Consider the following 18,986-nt stretch of genomic DNA (forward strand, 5'->3'; position numbering starts at 1 on the left):
TTTCACATAATACGTAGAACTTGGGTGACTTTGAACAGCCTTTGGAAATAATAGAATGAGAAAAGTCACTAGAAAACAGACTAAAAAGAAAAGTAGGAAAAACAGGCCACACATAGTAGATCATGTCTATAATTCCAGCACTCTGGGAAGCCAAGGCAGGGGGATCACTTCAGCCCAGGAGTTCAATACCAGCCTGAGCAACATAAGGAGACCCTGTCTCTGCAAAAAAATACAAAAAACATTAGCTGAGCATGGTGGCGTGTGCCTGAAATCCCAGCTACTCAGGGGGCTGAGGCAGGAGAATTGCCTGAACCCAGGAGGCGGAGGTTGTGGTGAGCCAAGATCGCGCCATTGCACTCCAGCCTGGGTAACAAGAGCGAAACTCCGTCTCAAAAAAAAAAAAAAAAAAAAAGTAGCCATGGGTGGTGGTGCCTGCCTAGTCCCAGCTACTCCGGAGACTGAGGCAGGAGGATCACCTGAGCCAGGGAGGTCAAGGCTGCAGTGAGCCAAGAGCAAACCACTGCACTCCAGCCTGGGTGACAGAGTGAGACCCTGTCTCAAAATGAAAAAAAAAAAAAAAAAAAAAGAAAAATTAAAAGAACAAGAAAAAGAAAAGAACTTAAGTAGAAAAAAGAAAAATACACTATGAAGTGTTTCATAAACTCAACAAAACATAGAGGAAAAGAAAGAAGATCGTTAATCAATTCAGTGGAGGAAATATTAAAAAAATAGAAAAATCTGATTAAGAGCAGGAAAACATAAAGAATCTGAGTTTTATCAAACTGTTTTAACAACTATAAGTTGTTTATGTAAAATTCTTCCCCTATTGGGACCGGAGAGTGATTCTAGACACTAAAGAAACTGCACTGCAAGCTTCCAGAACAAAGCTTTCATGTCACCATGTCACCAGAGTCTGAAATTCAGAGTCAATTCTATCCAGCGCACCACAGCACGTTTCTACTATGATTAGCAGTGCTAATCTTCTCAAAGAGAAAAGGGATGAGAGAGAAAGGGGAATAGGTGGAGAAAATTGACAAGCATTTTTTTATAGTCCCTGGAGAGAAAAGAGTGGCATTTTAAAGATTTATTGCTACTCCAGCAGAAGATGAAGACGTGTTAATCTTGCTCTGTCTGCATACCTGAAGACATCTGAGCTGCTGGAATGTCCTTCTCCACCCACTCGCTGCCAAGCCTGCTGGCTGCCCTGGCACCCACCAACTGGGCAGGCTGGGGCTCCAGGCCACGGAAAGGAGAACCCTGTGCCTCACACACGTGCGCCCATCCGTTCTCCACATGGACAGAGAGAGACAGGGAAATTTATTGCAGACGTCTCCAGGCCCTTCACCATTTACAAGTAAGAAACTGAATGGGACACATGGAGCTCCTAGTGACTCCTTCCCACCTTCCGCAGGCTGTCAACTGCAGGACCTAAGCCAGGAGGCCCAAGTTACAGAAGGGATATGAGACTTACTACAAAGGACATTCTCTGAGGGTTTCTAGGGGTTAAATAGCAGTCTCAGTTTTTCCCTCAAAAACATGCTAAAAATATTTAACTTCCAAATCATCAACTTCTGGATGCAGTTGGCTATCACGAAAGTAATATCCCTACATATATTTATGCTCCAACTTAGCACTATCTCATGCTTTTTTTTAATCTTCAGAAACAGGGTCTTGCTCTGTTGTCCATGCTGGGGTGCAGTGGTGTGATCATAGCTCACCGCAGCCTTGAACTCCTGTGCTCAAGCAATCCTCCTGCCTCAGCCTCCCAAGTAGCTGTGTGTCACTATGTGTGCCACTATGCCTGGTTATTTTATTTGTATTTTTTATTTTTGTAGAAATAGAGGTCTCACTATGTTGCCTGGACTGGTCTCAAACCCTTGGCCTCCAGTGATTCTCCTGCATCAGCCTCCTAAGATGCTGGGATTACAGACATGAGCCATGCACCCAGCCTATCTCACTCTTGAAAGTGCTTCCCATTTCTAAACATTGTGTCACAGAATTTGGAGAAAAACAGTACTTGAAAGATAATGAAATTCATATAAACTATTGCAGTTAGTTGATGATTTCAAAGTTATCCAAGAAGAATATTTTGTCTTCTCTGTCCTGCCGAAATTAATAAACAGAAAAAAGTATCCTGTTTGTTTGTACCACTAAGGACCCTAATGAGAAAGTCATGTCTCACTTAACTTTGCCTGTGGATATTTCTTCTTGGTATATATTGAACTCATGGGGAAAGCAGAGGTCTCAAAAAAAATCTGTTTCAACCTGATTCATTTATTCTCTCCAGCACATTTTGTCATTTCTTATTCACTTACAATAAAAAGCCTCCTAGACCTTTCATATACAATATTTCTATCTCATTGTCTGTCGCATTGTTAGAAACGCTCTTCCTACCTGAATAGTGTTTTTTAGAACAGTAGCTGGGCAAAGAAGGACGTTTTCTAAACCTGCCTGATAAGAATCACTTGCTCTGATTATCAAAAATAATGGTTCCCAGCCCTCAAGCAGAATTAACTTAAATAGATCTGTTTGTTCCAAAAACACTTTTGGTGCCTATTTGTTCCCATTACCAGGAAAGCAACTGAGAAAACATGAACAAATAACACAAGGTCCCAACCTGGAGAAGGCTTGTCTAGAGAAAGGTGATTCACATGTTCAAAACCACTGCATGTGCTGGAATGAAGGCAAGGGCAAAATGCTCGATGCTCCCACCAGGCAAGGAGCCAATGGATGATGGGCCGGAACTGACTGGGCCAAGGCAGGCGAGGGAATTGATGCTGCTGCTAACACATATGAAATGCTTACTCTAGTGACAGATACTAGGCTGAGTGCTTTACAGACGTGATCACACTTACTTTTCACAACTGCTGTTATCTCACTAGTTCAGAGGTGGCAAGCCCTCGGTTAAATTAATATTTTGCCCAAGAACAAGCAGCTGCGTTGAGTTCAGAGCTCTCGTTCTGCACAGAGGAGGACACAGCCCCACAGTCGTGCCATCAGCAACTCTTTCTTGTCCCTTCTCCGAACTTCACTATCAACAGCTCTGCCATCTACCCCGTGAGGAACTCAAAGTCTGGAGGAAATGAGAAACTTCTTTTGCAGAACAGTTGTGCCTCTCACAGCACTTTTCTGAATTTCAAGCCCAAATCCATCATTTTAAAGGATTCTTCTTCATTTCCACAAGCTGGCTGTATAACTCTGAAGCCACTAACCATAATGTGAAGTAGATTGCAGGCAGAAATGCAGTTTCAAACGCCTAATTATTTACCAAATGCAATTGCCTAGTTGACACACACAATTCTCAGTGAAGCGAAACTGAATGGTGTCTACTCATAGACTTTCCTTAATTCTACTCAATTTGGAAAGGGTTGATGAACCGCTCCACGACATAAGAAAAGATAAGGTAGAATGAATACTTTTTAGGAGATTAAACTAGCACATGATTACCTCATTCTGTTCAGATCTTGAATCCTGGTCCCCAGAACTTTCTCCCAGAAAGCACTTCACTTTCTCCACCTCTTCCCTGCACTGAAAAAAGGCCATTTTCTCCAGCTGGTTGCTGTTGTAACATGTGTTGAATTCTTCCAGCCTCTTCAGTTTTAACATCTTAGTGGTGAGTCCGATTAAGCTTCTGTCTGGACTGCGGTTTTCGTCTCCCTCTGTCTCCGATTTATAAATCAAGACACAATTGTGACTCTTCAGTGCTTCCTTTTCTTGACTGCAGAGAAGAGAAACACAGAAAGTTCTCATCACTTATTCACATATTTGACTTCTTGGGAAAATGAACAGTGAGAATTTGGAAATCTCTCCTGTTTAAACTGGAGAGTAGATCCAAAATTAAGAAGAGAAATGCTAATATTCATATCGAGTTTCCAACATTGGAACTTTAAAAGAAAAATGTTTTTTTCACTTTAAAACTACAAAAGTGAACAGTAAGAAGCAATGTTGAGTTTCACTGGGTGACGAAACTGCTCCTTATTGCATAAAATAAGCTGTGGATCAAGTGGCCAGTTTAAATGTAAAATAACAAAGTATCTTTGGGTTTAATTGGAATCGCCGGTTTTGCAGCCCCGTGGGAAGGGCTTATCACAGAAGGGGTCTCTCCTGCTTCCCCTGGCCTCCCTCTTCAGAGGGATCTCCCCCAAATGAGTCCTTTTCCAGTTCTCTTCTCTACCTACGTCTTAACATGTGCGGTGTTTGTGACAGAAACGTGCTTCCTTACGGTCCTCTCACGTGGGCAGCATACCCAGATACCTTTCTTTGCATCTGCATTAACAGCTATGTACTGAGGAGTTCAGAGTCCTTTCACATTCCTTAAAATACCTTCCTCACAAATGAAGTAATGCAAAATACATAATATGCCTTGATACTGGAGCATATACGCATGTCTATATGTACACATCACTTGATTGCATAGAGAGGCAGGGAGAGAGAAAGAGGAAAGATTTTAATTTGTGCTAGTTCCGCATGGCTGACTACTGAGACCCCCTGGTGGAGATTTTTTGAAAAGCGCCTCTACCAGCATTTTCTCACCTTAAAAACCATATTGTAATTCTCACCACAAAACTTAATATTTTGTTTTCTCAACTCCTATAGTAAAATGATACTCCTGAGTTTCAAAGTATTTAAAATTCACTGTTCTAAAAAGTTACACGTCCACATAAAGAGCTTACATTCAAACAAATAAAAATGCAAATATTAATACTATTAACCAGAGCTCTACAAATACGTTACAGACCATTCCCAGCATTCTTTCAAATTGCCCTGAAAAAAATTATTAAAATAAGGAAACAAACGCATGGCTATTTCTAAAACGAACTATGACTAAAATGCTATGGCTAATTACAGATGAAACTCAAGTTGGATCAGGAAGCCACATAAAATTAATGTATTAAAACAAAAGCTTAGGTTTAAGACACAATAATTTTGCAAAGAAATATTATACATTAAGCTCTACCTGAATTTTATTACAATTTGTTATTGAAGACAACTTAGAAAAAAGGGAAAGAGATTTGGGAGGTTATAGCAATAAACAAAAATAATTACCGTTGATAGAACATCAAAGAGCTTGAGCCACTCCAAGTGTGGAACATACATTCCAGAAGGTAAAGAGAAAATTCACGGAATTCAAACTGACTGTGGAAGTCTCTGGTAAAAGTTTTGACTCTCAGTCGTATAAATCTTCTGAAAAGACAAGTGTTCACTACGAGAGGAAGTATCTTCTCTCTCAAATGCCACTTTGAGCCCCTGTTTAAATTAATATGGCCCTTGATCTCATGTTGCTCAGCTGTTGCCTTCTTAGTCAGATGGGGAAGAATATTAATTTTAGACACTAGGCTTTTCAAGGCTGATGGCTCCATTTCAGAGGTCAGGTAAGGAGAGGACGAACTGGGAGCACTGGATGAAATATCACCTTGACCTTTCCCTCGTATCAGTGTGGCAATACTCTCGAATTTACAAAGCTAGATTTGTCCTCGGCCATCATCTGCCGGCCCCTCTGCCCCTTTCAGACTCAGGATTATTTAAGTGCTCATTAAATTTCCCCCAGTCGGGAAAATTCCAGGCGTGGAAACTCCACAGCCACCTCTGTTTGCCCATCTTATGCTTTGAGCATATCCAACTGCAATACAGAAGATCTTCTGAAAGCAGTTAGCAAGTTTGTTTTAATTTTCTCAGTTCTTAAAGATGTTTGCAATGTCTCCAACCATTTATAGCTCTAGGGAAAGGTTAAAGGCACAGGCACCCAGGAAACAGGAATGAATTTTTCATAAATTCTCCTTAAGCAACACTGGGACTTCCCCCGTAGTTTTTTGCACAGACCAAGAAAGGGGAGTTTCAGCCTGCTTGCCCCACTCTCACAGAAGTGCACGCCTAGATTCACTGAAGTGGCATAAAAAACTTGATTGCCCAGAGGCTGGACTTCATACTGCAGACAACTCTGCAATTTTTCAGGACCCGGACAATTGTCACCTCTTATTTGGAGCCTGTGCCAGCCCCTCTATGCCCCATTATAACACCAGCCTCTACAGCTCTTCTGCTTCTTAAAGAAAAAAAAAATCCTTATTTTTAATTCAGATTAATGCATTCCATGTGAAATAAAAATACACATTTTTCCATTTTATGTAGTACTAATGACTTATAGCAAAATCTTTTTAAAAACACAAAACGTTTGCTATTTTTCAGATTAGAGAGCTTTGTTCTTCAGGAAAAGTAATGAAGTGGAACTATAAATTTGTGAGAGATAAATTATCTGACAAAATTATTATATAAAGACTAAGCTGATTTGAGGTCACCAATTTTGTTAGTATAATTAAATTGTGTAAAAGTACTGCTAAGATGACAAATGCTTTGCCAGAAGCAAAATGTGTGTGGGCTGCTGCTGATCCAACCACATCCTCCACCCAGACCACCACCACACAAAATCAGACTTTCCATCTCCTTGGCTCCAGCAAACCAACCACAGGCTCGAGTGAGCCAGAGGCCCGGAGAATCTGCTCCTTTGCTTATTCTTTTTTAATAAACTTCTCCTTTTAGAGTAGTTTTACATCTACGGAAAAGGTGCAAAGGTAGTTCAGAGAGTTTCCCTTGTCCTGCACCCCAAATCCTCTGTTTTTCACATCTTACCTTGGTCTGGTATACTTGTCACAATTAATGAAACATTGTGAACATTATTTTTACATAAACTCAATACTTTATTGTTGTTGGTTCCCCCCCACCTCAAATGCCCCTTTTCTGTTCCAGAATCCCATGCAGGATTCCAAATTACATTTAGAATCAGGATTTATGATAGATTGGGTAAGGGATGTGAAAGAAAGATGGTAGACACCTTTGCAAATTTTCTCCTGAGCACTTGAAAGACAGAGTGAACCTTAACTGAGATGGAGAAGGCCGTGGGAGGGCGACTCTGGAGGGGAAAGGTCAGGCATGCAGTCTTTGGCAAGCCCATTAAACATTCAAGTTGAATAGGCTGTGGAGATAGAGATCTGAGTTCAGGGGAGGGGTGTAGGCTGGAGATAAGAATTTGGAAGTCATCCACATACAGATATTTCCATGCGCAATATACATTCAATACATATTTGATTAATTACTAGGCAGAATGATCTTTAATTGTGTCTACTTGCCCTAAAAAACAAGTCAATTAAAAGAATCCATGCTACTTGTCCTCTAAAATTAGTGACAGTTGTCTGGTTCTGCTACATCACACTGTTCCCAGCTTTCGATGGCAGAGAGGACAAGCTCACTGCTGGCACAACACTTGACCACAAAAAAACTAGTTATACACGCATACTCATTCTGGTCTATTGGCCTAGTCTCAGGACCCTAAGCCCGTACCCGTAACATATTCTGTATGCTTAAAGATGCTCTTACACCTGGAAATATTCATTAGTGAGGAATATGAGCAGGCCCAGTAATACTTTTCCAGTATTTCCATATTTTGGAGTTATATATCTTTAAAAAAAAAAAAAAAAAAAAAAAAGAACATCAGGAAAATAGCACCCTACAGAGCAATGGAAAAGAATCCCTTGATTCTTTTCAAGGGACATTTCCGTTAGCTGAGTAAGAGACTGTGCTGTCAAAGGAGCCACAGGAAGAAACATCGTCGCAGCTCTTGTCTACTGGTTGGCATTGAAACCCACCTGGACTGCACTGAGAGTTTTTGTTTCCACACAGCATTCTGAATGTTTCCAAAACAAGGCCTCTTGAATGTTTACACACAAAAGTGGAGCAACAACACAAATACCAAAACCCAAATAAGAAGCTACTGCATCCCTGTTATCCACATTACAATGGAACCTCCTCACTTTCAAAAAGCACCGCTGAACACGACCCATAAAAGCAAAGATTGATAAATTGCAGTTCTTCAAAATTCAAAACATTTGGCTTTGAAAAGGCACTATTAGGAAAATGAAAAGACACTATTATGACGATAAGAAGACCAGCTACAGATGTGTAGAAAATACTGTGAAGTCACATATTTGACAAAGGACTGTGTCCAGCCAGCACATATAATAAACTCTTACAACTTAATAATAGGATGACAAAACATTCCAGTTTTTTAAATGGACAAAAGATTACAACAGACATCACCAAAGAAGATATAAAAATGGTGAATAAGCACATGAAAACAATGCTGAAAACCAGTCATCAGGGAGATGCAAATTAAAACCACAATGAAACATCATTTCACACCCACTAGGAGAGCTGTAATAATCATGAAAAAGTAACGAGAGAGAAGCTGGATGTGGTGGCTCACACCTGTAATCCTAGCACTTTGGGAAGCCAAGGCGGGAGAATCACTTGAGCCCAGGAGTTTGAGACCAGCCTGGGCAACATGGCGAGACCCCATCTCTACCAAAAAAAAAAAAAAAAGACAGAGAAAAGCAAGTGTTGACAAGGATGTGGAAAAAGTGCAACCCTCACCAAATATGTTAAAGGCAATTTAAAATGGCACAGGTTTTATAAAAGAGGTTGAGAGTTTCTTAAAAAGTTATTTCCCATATGACCTAGAAATTCTTCTCCTAGGTATCTACCCAAGAGAAATGAAAACATATGAACACAGAAAACATGGAACATGAACGTTCACAGCAGCATTATTCACAACAGCCGAAAACTGAAAATAACCAAAATGTCCATCAGATGGTTTGGGGACTAGGAAAAGATAATGTAGTATACCCATATAAATGGAATACTACTCAGTAATTAATAGGAATGAAATACTGGTATCTACTACAACATGAATGAGCAAAAACATTGTGCTAATTGAAAAAAAAAAAAGCCAGAAACATAGACCACAGACTGTATGATTCCATTTGTATAAAGTGCCCAGAAAAGGCAAATCTATAGACACAGAAAGCAGACTGGTGGTTGCCTGAGGCTGGGTGCAGGAATGGGGGTAAACTGTAAACAGAATCTTACCAGATGATGTGTTGTAGTGATGACTGCACAACTCATTAAGTTTCTTAAAACAGAGTAGAATTGTGCATTTCGGATGGGTGAATTTTATAATATGTAAATTATATTTCAATAGAGTCATTAAGAAAAAGAAAAACCCAATAATACAATTAATAAAAAGTAAGGTTGTTAAAAGGAGAGAAAAAAAACTGAACGCTTTGTGGCCATCTGTCCCCAGTGACCAAGGCTGGATTCCAGGGAAACATAAATTATATTCCACACTTGCCAGGTCACCTAGGGCCAAAGAAACGGAAATGGTGAGCAGGAGACAGGACTCTCATGCTTTTCTTCTCCTGGCATAAATATCACATAATGTAAGATTTTGTAATTAATAGAAAAATTAATCGTAATTTAAAAATTTCTATCTCTTATTTTCTGCTTGGAGATAGGATACTTTGAGCAAGAAAGATAATGTTATAGAATATTCAGTTTTATTCACAGGAAAGTTTGATATTAGACCATTAAAATGTCTAAATGGCAGCAATTAGCTAAGTATTATGAAACTTAAAAATGAAAATAAAATAGGCTTTAAAAATTAGATAAAAATATGTATTGGATCATTTAAAAATTAGTATTTTTCAGAAATATTAAATAATGTTTCATTTATTACCTCTATAGTGGCTATATAAATTGTTCCTTTAATTATATCCCTTAAACTTTCTTATAAATATCATTAAGTTGAGGAATTGTTTAGAAAACAACACGTGTAATATTTCAATGGGAACAAAGTACATTATGCAAAACTACTCATAAATAAATTCATAGATGACTTTCATATTGTTTTTGTTAAATACTTTTCCTTTCTCACACGTTTTTTAAAAATTTCAAACCTACATAGAATTTGCAAGCATAGTACAATGAATACCTATACATCCTTCACCCATATTCGCCAAATGTGTTTTCCCTGTTTGTTCTCTCTCTCTTTTGCAAGTAAGTTGTATATCTCATGAAACTTTACCCCTATATGAATTGGTGTATGTTTCTTGAGAAAAAAGACACTTTCTCACATAACAGAATCTACTCAAAAATCAAAGTACATTTAATCACCATGTCTTTTTAGTCTTTTATCTATTTAGGAAATAGTCATTCCGTCTTAATTTATTTGAAACAGGGTCTCACTCTGTCGCCTGTGCTGGAGTGCAGTGGCGTGAACACAGCTCACTGCAGCCTTGACCTTGGCTCAAGGGATCCTCCTGCCTCAGCCCCCCAAGTAACTGGGACTATAGGCAGGCACCACCATGCTGGGCTAAGTTTTGTATTTTTTGTGAAGATAAGCCTTCCTAGTCTCTCTCTCTCTTTTTTTCAATCCTTCATGTCATTCATATTTTTGGAGTCTTCAGACAAATTGATTCATAAAATATCTCTCAATTCTAATTTCTGTTTAAAAAAATTATGAGATCACACTCACATTAATATACTTCTATTGTGTCTTTGTTCCTGGAGCCAGGTTATATCTGAGCATGTAAACTACAGAAGTGATACTGTACCTTCTTCAGAACATCGCAAAAGGTGGCATATGATGTCAGTTTGTGCTATTATCTGTGATGTCAAATTTGGTGATCTGATTAAGGTTGTGTCCACCAGACTTCTCAAATGTAAAATTAACCCTTTAATTTTTGTGATTGATAAGTAACTTGTGGGAATTTGTAGGTATCATGTTCCCCAACACTGCATCACCCAATGTTTCTTAGTATCTACTCTCAAGAATCAGTAATTACCACAGTGACTGTGAAATGATTTTCTAATTCTACCACTTCTTCTATACTTACTAGTTGGTATTCTTTTATAAAGAAGAGCTTTCCATCCCCATCCTGAACCTTGCTCTTTTTAGTATCAGGATGAGCTCATGGCCTTTCAGATTTATATCTTTGCCATTTATTTTTAAAAATCAGTAGAGATGGGTTTTCACCATGTTGGCCAGGCTGGTCTTGAATTCCTGACCTCAGGTGATCCACTCACCTCGGCCTCCCGAAGTGCTGGGATTACAGGTGTGAGCCACCGTGCCCAGCCTCATGGCCTTTTAAAAATGGATATACTTGCCCTACATTCTTTATTTTGATGCTCTAATTGTCCCAGAATGGCCAATGGAAGTACCTTTGAGCTAGCCCCTACGTACTTTTGACACGTCATTATTATTTTTTGAGTACTTCATTACTTTCTATACTGTTTTCACCCTATTTCTGAATTCTGCCATTTCTTCAAGGAGCCCTCCTTCCTCTTAAGTAGAATGGTATTTAGAAATCAAGCCCTGGGCACCAGCAGTGTTTTTTCTACTGGGGTGTCACTGCTCCTAGACACTTCAGAGGATAGAGCAAGGAAATATAATTGTTTAAAAACATTATGAGTTCATACTCATATTAATATAGTTCTAATTCCAAACCAATATCATAGGATTCTTTCCACCCTTTCCCCATACCACATACGTAATCCCCTCCCACCGATTCTTTAAGCCTAAAAATTTTAAACATAAGAAAACACAAAATAAAATGCTGGCTACAAGGTAAAATTCATGCTCCTGTTGTGACTATCCATTCTAAACAATTGAGGAAAGTCTAAGGATGCTCATTTCCAATATTTAAAAATCCCAGGCTACAGCATGAGTCATCATTTTCTAGTTTTAGGAACTGGAGGAAGAATATGTTTATATTTACATTCTTGGGAATGCATTCCTACCTTCTAAATTGGAAGTGGATTTCAGAGCTAGAATAAGCTTATGATAGTAACAAGGCATGAAATTACAGAAGTGCAAAGTCCAAGTCATGCTCTTCTGACCAAATGTTGGCCTGCTTGTCCGAAGAGGGTAAGGTTGAGGGGAGAAATTTTCCACACGGAAAAACACTGCCATGGGGCATGCATTAATGGCTGATGGGCAGTTTGGTGAAAACACACACTCTCAGAGGTATTTTTTTTTATTTAAAAGTTGTATTTTTAGGTAGAAAATAAATTGAGCTATTATGTAATGGCTCATAATAGGTTGCTAGCTTTTATTCTCTATGTCTAAAAATACTGAAGATTCTGGGGTGCGAAAGGACCATGGCAGCTTGTAAAATGGTAAAAGGCATTATAAGCCCCAGTTAGTATATGGAAAACATCTTCAGTGTGAATGAACCCTGGGAGGGAGAAGGCAGATTGGCAGCCTTGTACACTTCTGGTCAAAATGCATATTGCTCTAATTTTTATGGAAGGGAACTTGGCCATGCCCTTTGACCCTGCAATTGCATTTCTAAGAATTTGACCTCAAAGAAATACAGTTGTACACAAAATATTATCTCTGAAGATATCATCATAACATTTGTTATATATAGAACACTGAAATAGAAACTAAGTGCAAGAGTTGGTAAAATAGGGTACTACCATAAAAAAAATACTCGGCTTCTATTAGTCATGTGTCAATGTTATCATTAGGGGAAAAAGGGCAGATCAGGGCACAGTAGATGCAATAGGATCCGAATTTTAACTGAATAAAGATGCAGTGTCAATACGTAGCAGAGGAATGATAATACAGAGATCCACAGCTAAGTAGATAAGATTGCTGCACCAAATATGGGTTTGTGCTTTCCTAATCATATATTTCCTTCTTAATTAAAAAAAAAAAATTGCCAAAATAAATTTCCCAGCCTAGTAGGAAACTCCGGGGCCTTGGAGGCAGCCTCGGCTTCAGTTCAAGCTCTACCAGCTGTGTCTTCCTGAGCCTCAGTGTTTCCTATTTGTTAAGTGAGGACAACGACATTTACCCATGGGGTTGTTTAGGGGTAAAACTTGCAATAAAAACGGTTCATGCATCAGAGAGACTTAATAAATGACAGCCTTTATGGTTATCATTGGTAATATTATTGCTATTGATGTTACCAAATCTCATAAGAAATGAAAGATTATTGGCTGAAAAATTTAGAGCCAAGATTCTAAGGAGGAAAAATATTCCGGAGTAGCTCAGTTTTCTTCATCAACAGTGTAACATCACTTACTGTTATTGTACACCAGGGCCTCAGCAGTTGCAAAATGAAGTCACAGTAACTTAAAATATTTTCTTTTATCAGGACTTATATATTAAATATATATTACATATGTATATATGAAAATACATATTTTTGATAATATAACATACAAATGTTATATAAGTATACATGATATATAATATGTAAGATATATGACAATAAAAGATATATATATCTTTTATTGGAAGATATATATATGGAGAGTACATAAAACCATAAATACTATTTAATAAATAGTTATAAAAGCAATACTCATAAAGCCACCACCAGGTCAAGAATCCCCAAATTCCAAAATCCCATCCTTTGCCCTTCCCAAGCTAACCACTAATCTGAAACTTTTCAATAATTTCCTTGATTTTCCTTGCAGTTGTACCATTTACATGTGCACTCTAAACATATAGCTTTGTTTTGGCAGTTTTCATTTGTATGAATGTATTCACTGTTTGTATTATTTTCTTAGTCTTTCCTCCAATCAAAACTGTCTTTGATCCATCATATTGTTTTATATAGTGTGTACAGATGTCTCTGTAGTTTTCATTACTGTGTAGTATTTTGTTGTATGAATATTATAAAATATATGTCTATTCACTGACGGACATTTGGCTGTTTTCCATTTGGGGCTGCTATGAAGACCAATGTGCAGGCATGAAGTACATACACTTAAATGTATATACAATTTACACTCCCACCTCTAAGAATTCTCCTGTTGCTCTAGAGCTTGAAGAAGATTTAGTTTTTGCTAATCTAGTGGGTACAATAATATATCATTTTTAAATTTAAATTGCATTTCTCTGATTACTAGAGTTGAAGAGTTTCTTTTTTGTTGCTATTTTTAGAGACAGAGTCTCACTCTGTCACCCAGGCTGGAGTGCCATGGCACATAGCTCACTGTAGCCTTGAATTCCTGGGCTCGAGTGATCCTCCCACTTCAGCCTTCCAAGTAGCTAGGACCACAGGTGCACACCACCACGCTAAGCTAATTTTTAAAAAAGTTTTTGTAGAGATGGGGGTCTTGCTTTCTTGCCTAGGTTTGTCTTCAGCATCTGAGTTCAAGTGATCCTCCTGCCTTGGCCTCCCAAACTGCTGGGATTACATAACTGCTGGGATTGCATAAACCACTGGACCAGCCAAGATTTTCTCAAATGCATATTTGGTCACTTGGTCTCTGTTTTTTATGAAGTACATATTTATGTTCTTTACTCACTTTTAATTAAATTTTCTACTTTTTTTTTTCTTTTTGTGGAGAATGGGATCTCGATATATTGCCCAAGCAGGTCTTGAACTCCTGGGCTCAAGCTATCCTCCTGCCTCTGGGTCCCTAAGAGTTGGGATTACAGGTGTGAGCCATAGGGCCCAGCAATTTTCTACTATTTTCTTATCATTATGTAGGACTTACTCTACAACCTACACACTGTGCTTAACAGTAATGTGTGTTTCAGATGCCTTCTCCCTCTCTGTGCGATGTATTTTCACTCTTTCTTGTAGTATCTTCTGATAAATAAATAGATCTTCATTTTCATGTAGTAAGATGTATTCAGTTTTTCCTTTTATGGTTAGTGCATTATTTTTTAAAAAGAAATCTTTCCCTCATCAATGATATTTTTACCATTTAACATGATAGTTGTGCTGGTCTGAGGCAAAAAAAAAAATCATCATGTTAAAAAGATAATTTTCTCTATTTTACTAGATTTTTTTTAAAATCAGGGATTGAAGTAGACTTCTATCAAAAGTCACTTCACATTCCACTTTATAAGATACAGAAAACTGATCTTTCCAATAATTTGACAATACAGTTGGCCCTTCATTTCCACATGTTCTGCACCCACTCATTCAACCAACTGTGGATCAAAAATTTGGGAAAAAATAAGAAACAGCAGTACAGTAACAAAAAATAATACAAATAAAAAAGCAACACAGTATAATAACTATTTATATAGCATTTACATTGTATTAAGTATCACAAATAATCTAGGGATGATTTAAAATATGAGAGTATATGCATAGGTTATAAAAAGCAATACAAGTAAAAAAGCAATACAGTATAACTACTTATATAGCATTTACATTGTATTAGGTATCGTAAGTAATCTAGAGATGATTTAAACTATATGGGAATATGTGCAGAGTTTTATTATAAAGTTTTATTAGAAGTTTTCTTATGAAGGAGACACACAGGGTGAGGGGCAGGAGGGTCTCAGACATAGAGTTTCCATACTCTCTCCTTGCAGAATCCAGGCACACCACCCTCCCAGCACATTAGCATGTTCACAACCAGGAAGCTCCACAGAGCTTCTGTGTCCACAGTTTTTACTGAGGTTTCATTATGTAGGCCTGACTGATTAAATCATTGACCGAGCAATCAAATTCAATTTCTAGCCCCAGAGATTGGTCTGGTCCCAAGTTCCAACCTTAGGGAGCCACTAGGAATTGCTTCATTAGCATTATAAAGGCACTCCTGGCACTGAGGAAATCCCACGGGATTCTGAAGATCTGTGCCAGGAGCTGGGGAGAAAGGCTGAATATACTCCTTTTTATACTACCAGTATCAATGGAAAGTCACTTAAAACTAGTAAGAGTTCACAAAAAAGCCAAGTATGAAAGAAATTAACAAAAAGTCAATGCATTTCTTTTATATCAATAAAGGGCAGTAACAGAGTAAATAAAAGGTTCTACTTACAATAGCAAGAAAATTTAAATGTGTTAGAATAAACAATTAGAAATGTGGCATAGGTTCCAGAAGATGTAGTGGAAAGACAAGAAGAGAAAGGAACATGAGGTTGGGTTAGGGGAGAGTAATCAGAGTAGGAAGAAAAGATGACCATAGGACTAACTTTGAGGATGCTGACTAAAGATGGCAGGGATGTGAGTCATGTGGGATTAACTGGACTCAACTGTCCAGCATACCTTACGTATGAAAATGAGGGTGCAAGATGATGCCTAAAGGTTCGTTAATACTAGGACTCTTATAAAATACCTGCTCGTAGGCACTGCAGCCAAGCTGACTCTACTTGTGGTTACTGACAGAAGGTCTATCGAGTCACCACTGAATCTATCCCCCCGATTCTGGTTCTGGGGAAGGAAGACAGAGAAGATGGTTACACACTTAAAAGTAAACCACTGAGGCCACCTGCAGACAATTCAACAGTGAGGTATTAAAGGAGAAAATGGAAGCCTGGGTTTCTGCTTTACATTGATGTCATCTCCTGAGAGCTTATAATATATGAGTTTAAATTTATTTGTATTTATGGTGATCTGAAAAGAAAGTTTAAACACGGTTGGCAAAGCAATAGAAGAGGGGTGATTTTTGGAAGTATGTTTTTTCATTTATTTTTCTACCATCGCCACCTAGTGGAGAAAACCCTGAACTTCAGACAGAGTGGGCTAGGGTTCAGGGAAAAAAGCATACAGGACCTATTGGGTGCCAGGCACTATACTACTTTCACATTGACAAGTTCATTTAATCCTCACAACAGACTGTGGGGTAGGCATTCTTATTCCTCCTTTACATTTGGAAACTGAGTCTGAGAATTTACGTAGTTTTTCTCAAGGTCACACTATGGACAACTCAAAACCCGGGTTCTTGAACTCAAGGTCTAGTACCATTTTCACCTTATAGTTCATCCAAATAGCTCAACTTCATCCATACGTGTGGCCATGGGAGTAAAATACACACACACACACACACACATATGTACATACACACAGAATCTTTGCTTTGTATTTCTTATATATATAACATAGATTAGTAAAGCACAAATATAAAAAGGAAATGGGATTATACTATATATATGTTCTATATCTCTTTTTATTCCCATAGTATATAATAAATAGTTTCCCATAACAATACTTTTGAAAACACGTATTAGGTAACAATAAAGTTGGACATAGAATTACATCTGTATGTAAGTATACTGTCTAATCTTGAAATACACCTTAAAAGACTAGGAAAAGGTGCTAAAACACTAACAATGATTATAAGTAAATTTTCTATAGCACGTATTTTTTTAAAAAAAGAAATTTTAGGCCTTACATTTATTAAAAGAAGAGATTCGGCTGGACGCGGTGGCTCACGCCTGTAATCCCAGCACTTTGGGAAGCCAAGGCGGGCGGATCACGAGGTGAAAAGATCAAGACCATCCAGGCCAACATGGTGAAACCCCGTCTATACTAAAAAAAATAAAATAAAATAAATTAGCTGGACATGGTGGCGCGGGCCTACAGTTCCAGCTACTTGGGAGGCTGAGGCAGCAGAATTGCTTGAACCCGGGAGGCGGATGTTGCAGTGAGCCGAGATCTCACCACTGCACTCCAGCCTGGTGCCTGGTGATAGAGTGAGACTCTGTCTCAAAAAAAAAAAAAAAAGAGATTCAAGAAACTTCACAGTTGTCTAGTTTGTTGTCAATATTTTAAAATTTTTTTGGATGGGTTAAGAGTGATCATGTGTCCATATATTTCTATAAATGTTTAAAATCAGTGTAGTGTATTTCCAAATTTAGTAACACTTTTGAAAACCTGTTTTGAGGTCGGCCCTAGAACCTCTTTTTCCAAGAAGTACTTGCTTCTGTGATGTTCCTGTGATGGTCCTTCTGAGGGACAAATAAAAATAAAAGCTCAGGTGGGCATGGTGGCTCACGCCTGTAATCCCAGCACTTTAGGAGGCTGAGGCAGGTGGATCACCTAAGGTTGGGAGTTCAAGACCAGCCTGACAAACCTGGAGAAACCCTGCCTCTAAAAAAAAAAAAAGAAATTAGCTGGGCTGGTCGCGCATGCCTGTAATCTCAGCTACTCGGGAGGCTGAGGCAGGAGAATCACTTGAACCCAAGAGGCAGAGGTTGCGGTGAGCCGAGATCACATCGTTGCTCTCCAGCCTGGGCAACAAAAGTGAAACTCCGTATCAATCAATCAATCAATCAATCAATTAAGCTTACGATCCTCTATCTTTTGCACGATTTCAAATTATACGATGATTAACGAAATAAAATTTCTTAACTCATGTTTCTCTAGCTTTTCTATTAATCTTATTTTTGAGCCTAACTTTTTTAGTTAGAAAAACTCTTAACCATCAAGCCAGGTGTCGTGGCTCAGCCTGTAATCCCGATGACTACAAAGGCTGAGATGGGAGGGTCCCTGGCGCCCAGGAGTTCGAGGCTTCGGCATTCCAGCCTGGGCGACAGAACCAGTGACATCCTCAAGCTGCTCTTGTGCAGATTAAATAAAAATTCAACTTCCGCCAAATTTCAGAAAAGTCTTCATTCTCCCTCAATTCACTTACCTCCTCTGGTTACCAAAAATGCATGTTTAAGATACATGTTTTAAAACGAAATACTTACAGAAAAGGAGAAAATAAAATCACAGAACATGGTAATTCATTCAAAGATGCAGAATGCCACACTTGTTTTAATCTGATAGTCTATATCTATCCCTGCCTACGACGTAACTGCACACGGGCACCTCCCATCATTTGGTTGCTAAGGTAACAGAAGGCTCGTGTTTCCGATTTGCCACTATCACACAGCGGCCCGCGAGAAGCGTCTCTAGGCTCGAAGCGCGCTGTAGGTGAACCGCCCTTGACTAAAAAGGCCAACAATTCTAAAAGGGGGCGAGGGACTTTTATTTGCATTTCTCTGACCGCCACTGAGGTGAGCATTTCTTTCACCTGCGTACTTGTTTGTATTTTTCTGCTGTTCAGGTCCGTTGTCCAGTTTTCTACTGGAGACTTTTAGGGGTGTTCTCCATTTTCCTTCAGTTATAAACGACCTGCTGAGGCCTCCTCCTGCTCCTCCCATTTATCAGCCAGGCGCAGAGGACCGGGAAAGCGACGCTCGCCGCTGCAAGCACGGCAGGCAGTCCACCGCTCCGCCCCGCCATCGCGCGCCTCGCAGGCTCGAGTGGGGCGCTGCCTCCTCCACCTCGCAATATCGCGCACGCGCACCACGCTTGCCCCACGACCCCTCACAAATGCTGCGCTCATAGCCGGAAATGGACGCACGGCGGCTGGGGCGAACGGCCGCGGACTACAATTCCCCAAGTGCAGTGCGA

General features: G+C 39.0%; 1 protein-coding gene across 5 annotated transcripts in view; it reads right to left on the bottom strand.

Annotated features, from left to right (window-relative positions):
• MYLK4 (myosin light chain kinase family member 4) overlaps positions 1 to 18,986 on the bottom strand; it is a 112,101-nt gene that overhangs the window by 88,046 nt on the left and 5,069 nt on the right. For 2 of the 5 annotated variants that reach the window (XM_012464871.3, XM_012464870.3), the window contains exons 1-2: positions 18,612 to 18,803; positions 3,448 to 3,718 (exon numbers count right to left, since the gene is read on the bottom strand). In XM_012464871.3, the coding sequence (XP_012320294.2) occupies positions 3,448 to 3,718; positions 18,612 to 18,733 (393 nt within the window). In that variant the 5' untranslated portion in view covers positions 18,734 to 18,803. Of the gene's footprint in view, positions 1 to 3,447; positions 3,719 to 5,046; positions 5,244 to 16,977; positions 17,115 to 18,611; positions 18,804 to 18,986 lie in introns of those variants that run through there. The other 3 variants (XM_064362930.1, XM_012464873.2, XM_012464872.3) reach the window with 3 other exon arrangements.

Source organism: Aotus nancymaae, unplaced genomic scaffold (genome assembly GCF_030222135.1).
Source record: "Aotus nancymaae isolate 86718 unplaced genomic scaffold, 86718_ANA_hifiasm-v0.15.2.pri h1tg000051l, whole genome shotgun sequence".
Classification (NCBI taxonomy): Eukaryota; Metazoa; Chordata; class Mammalia; order Primates; family Aotidae; genus Aotus; species Aotus nancymaae.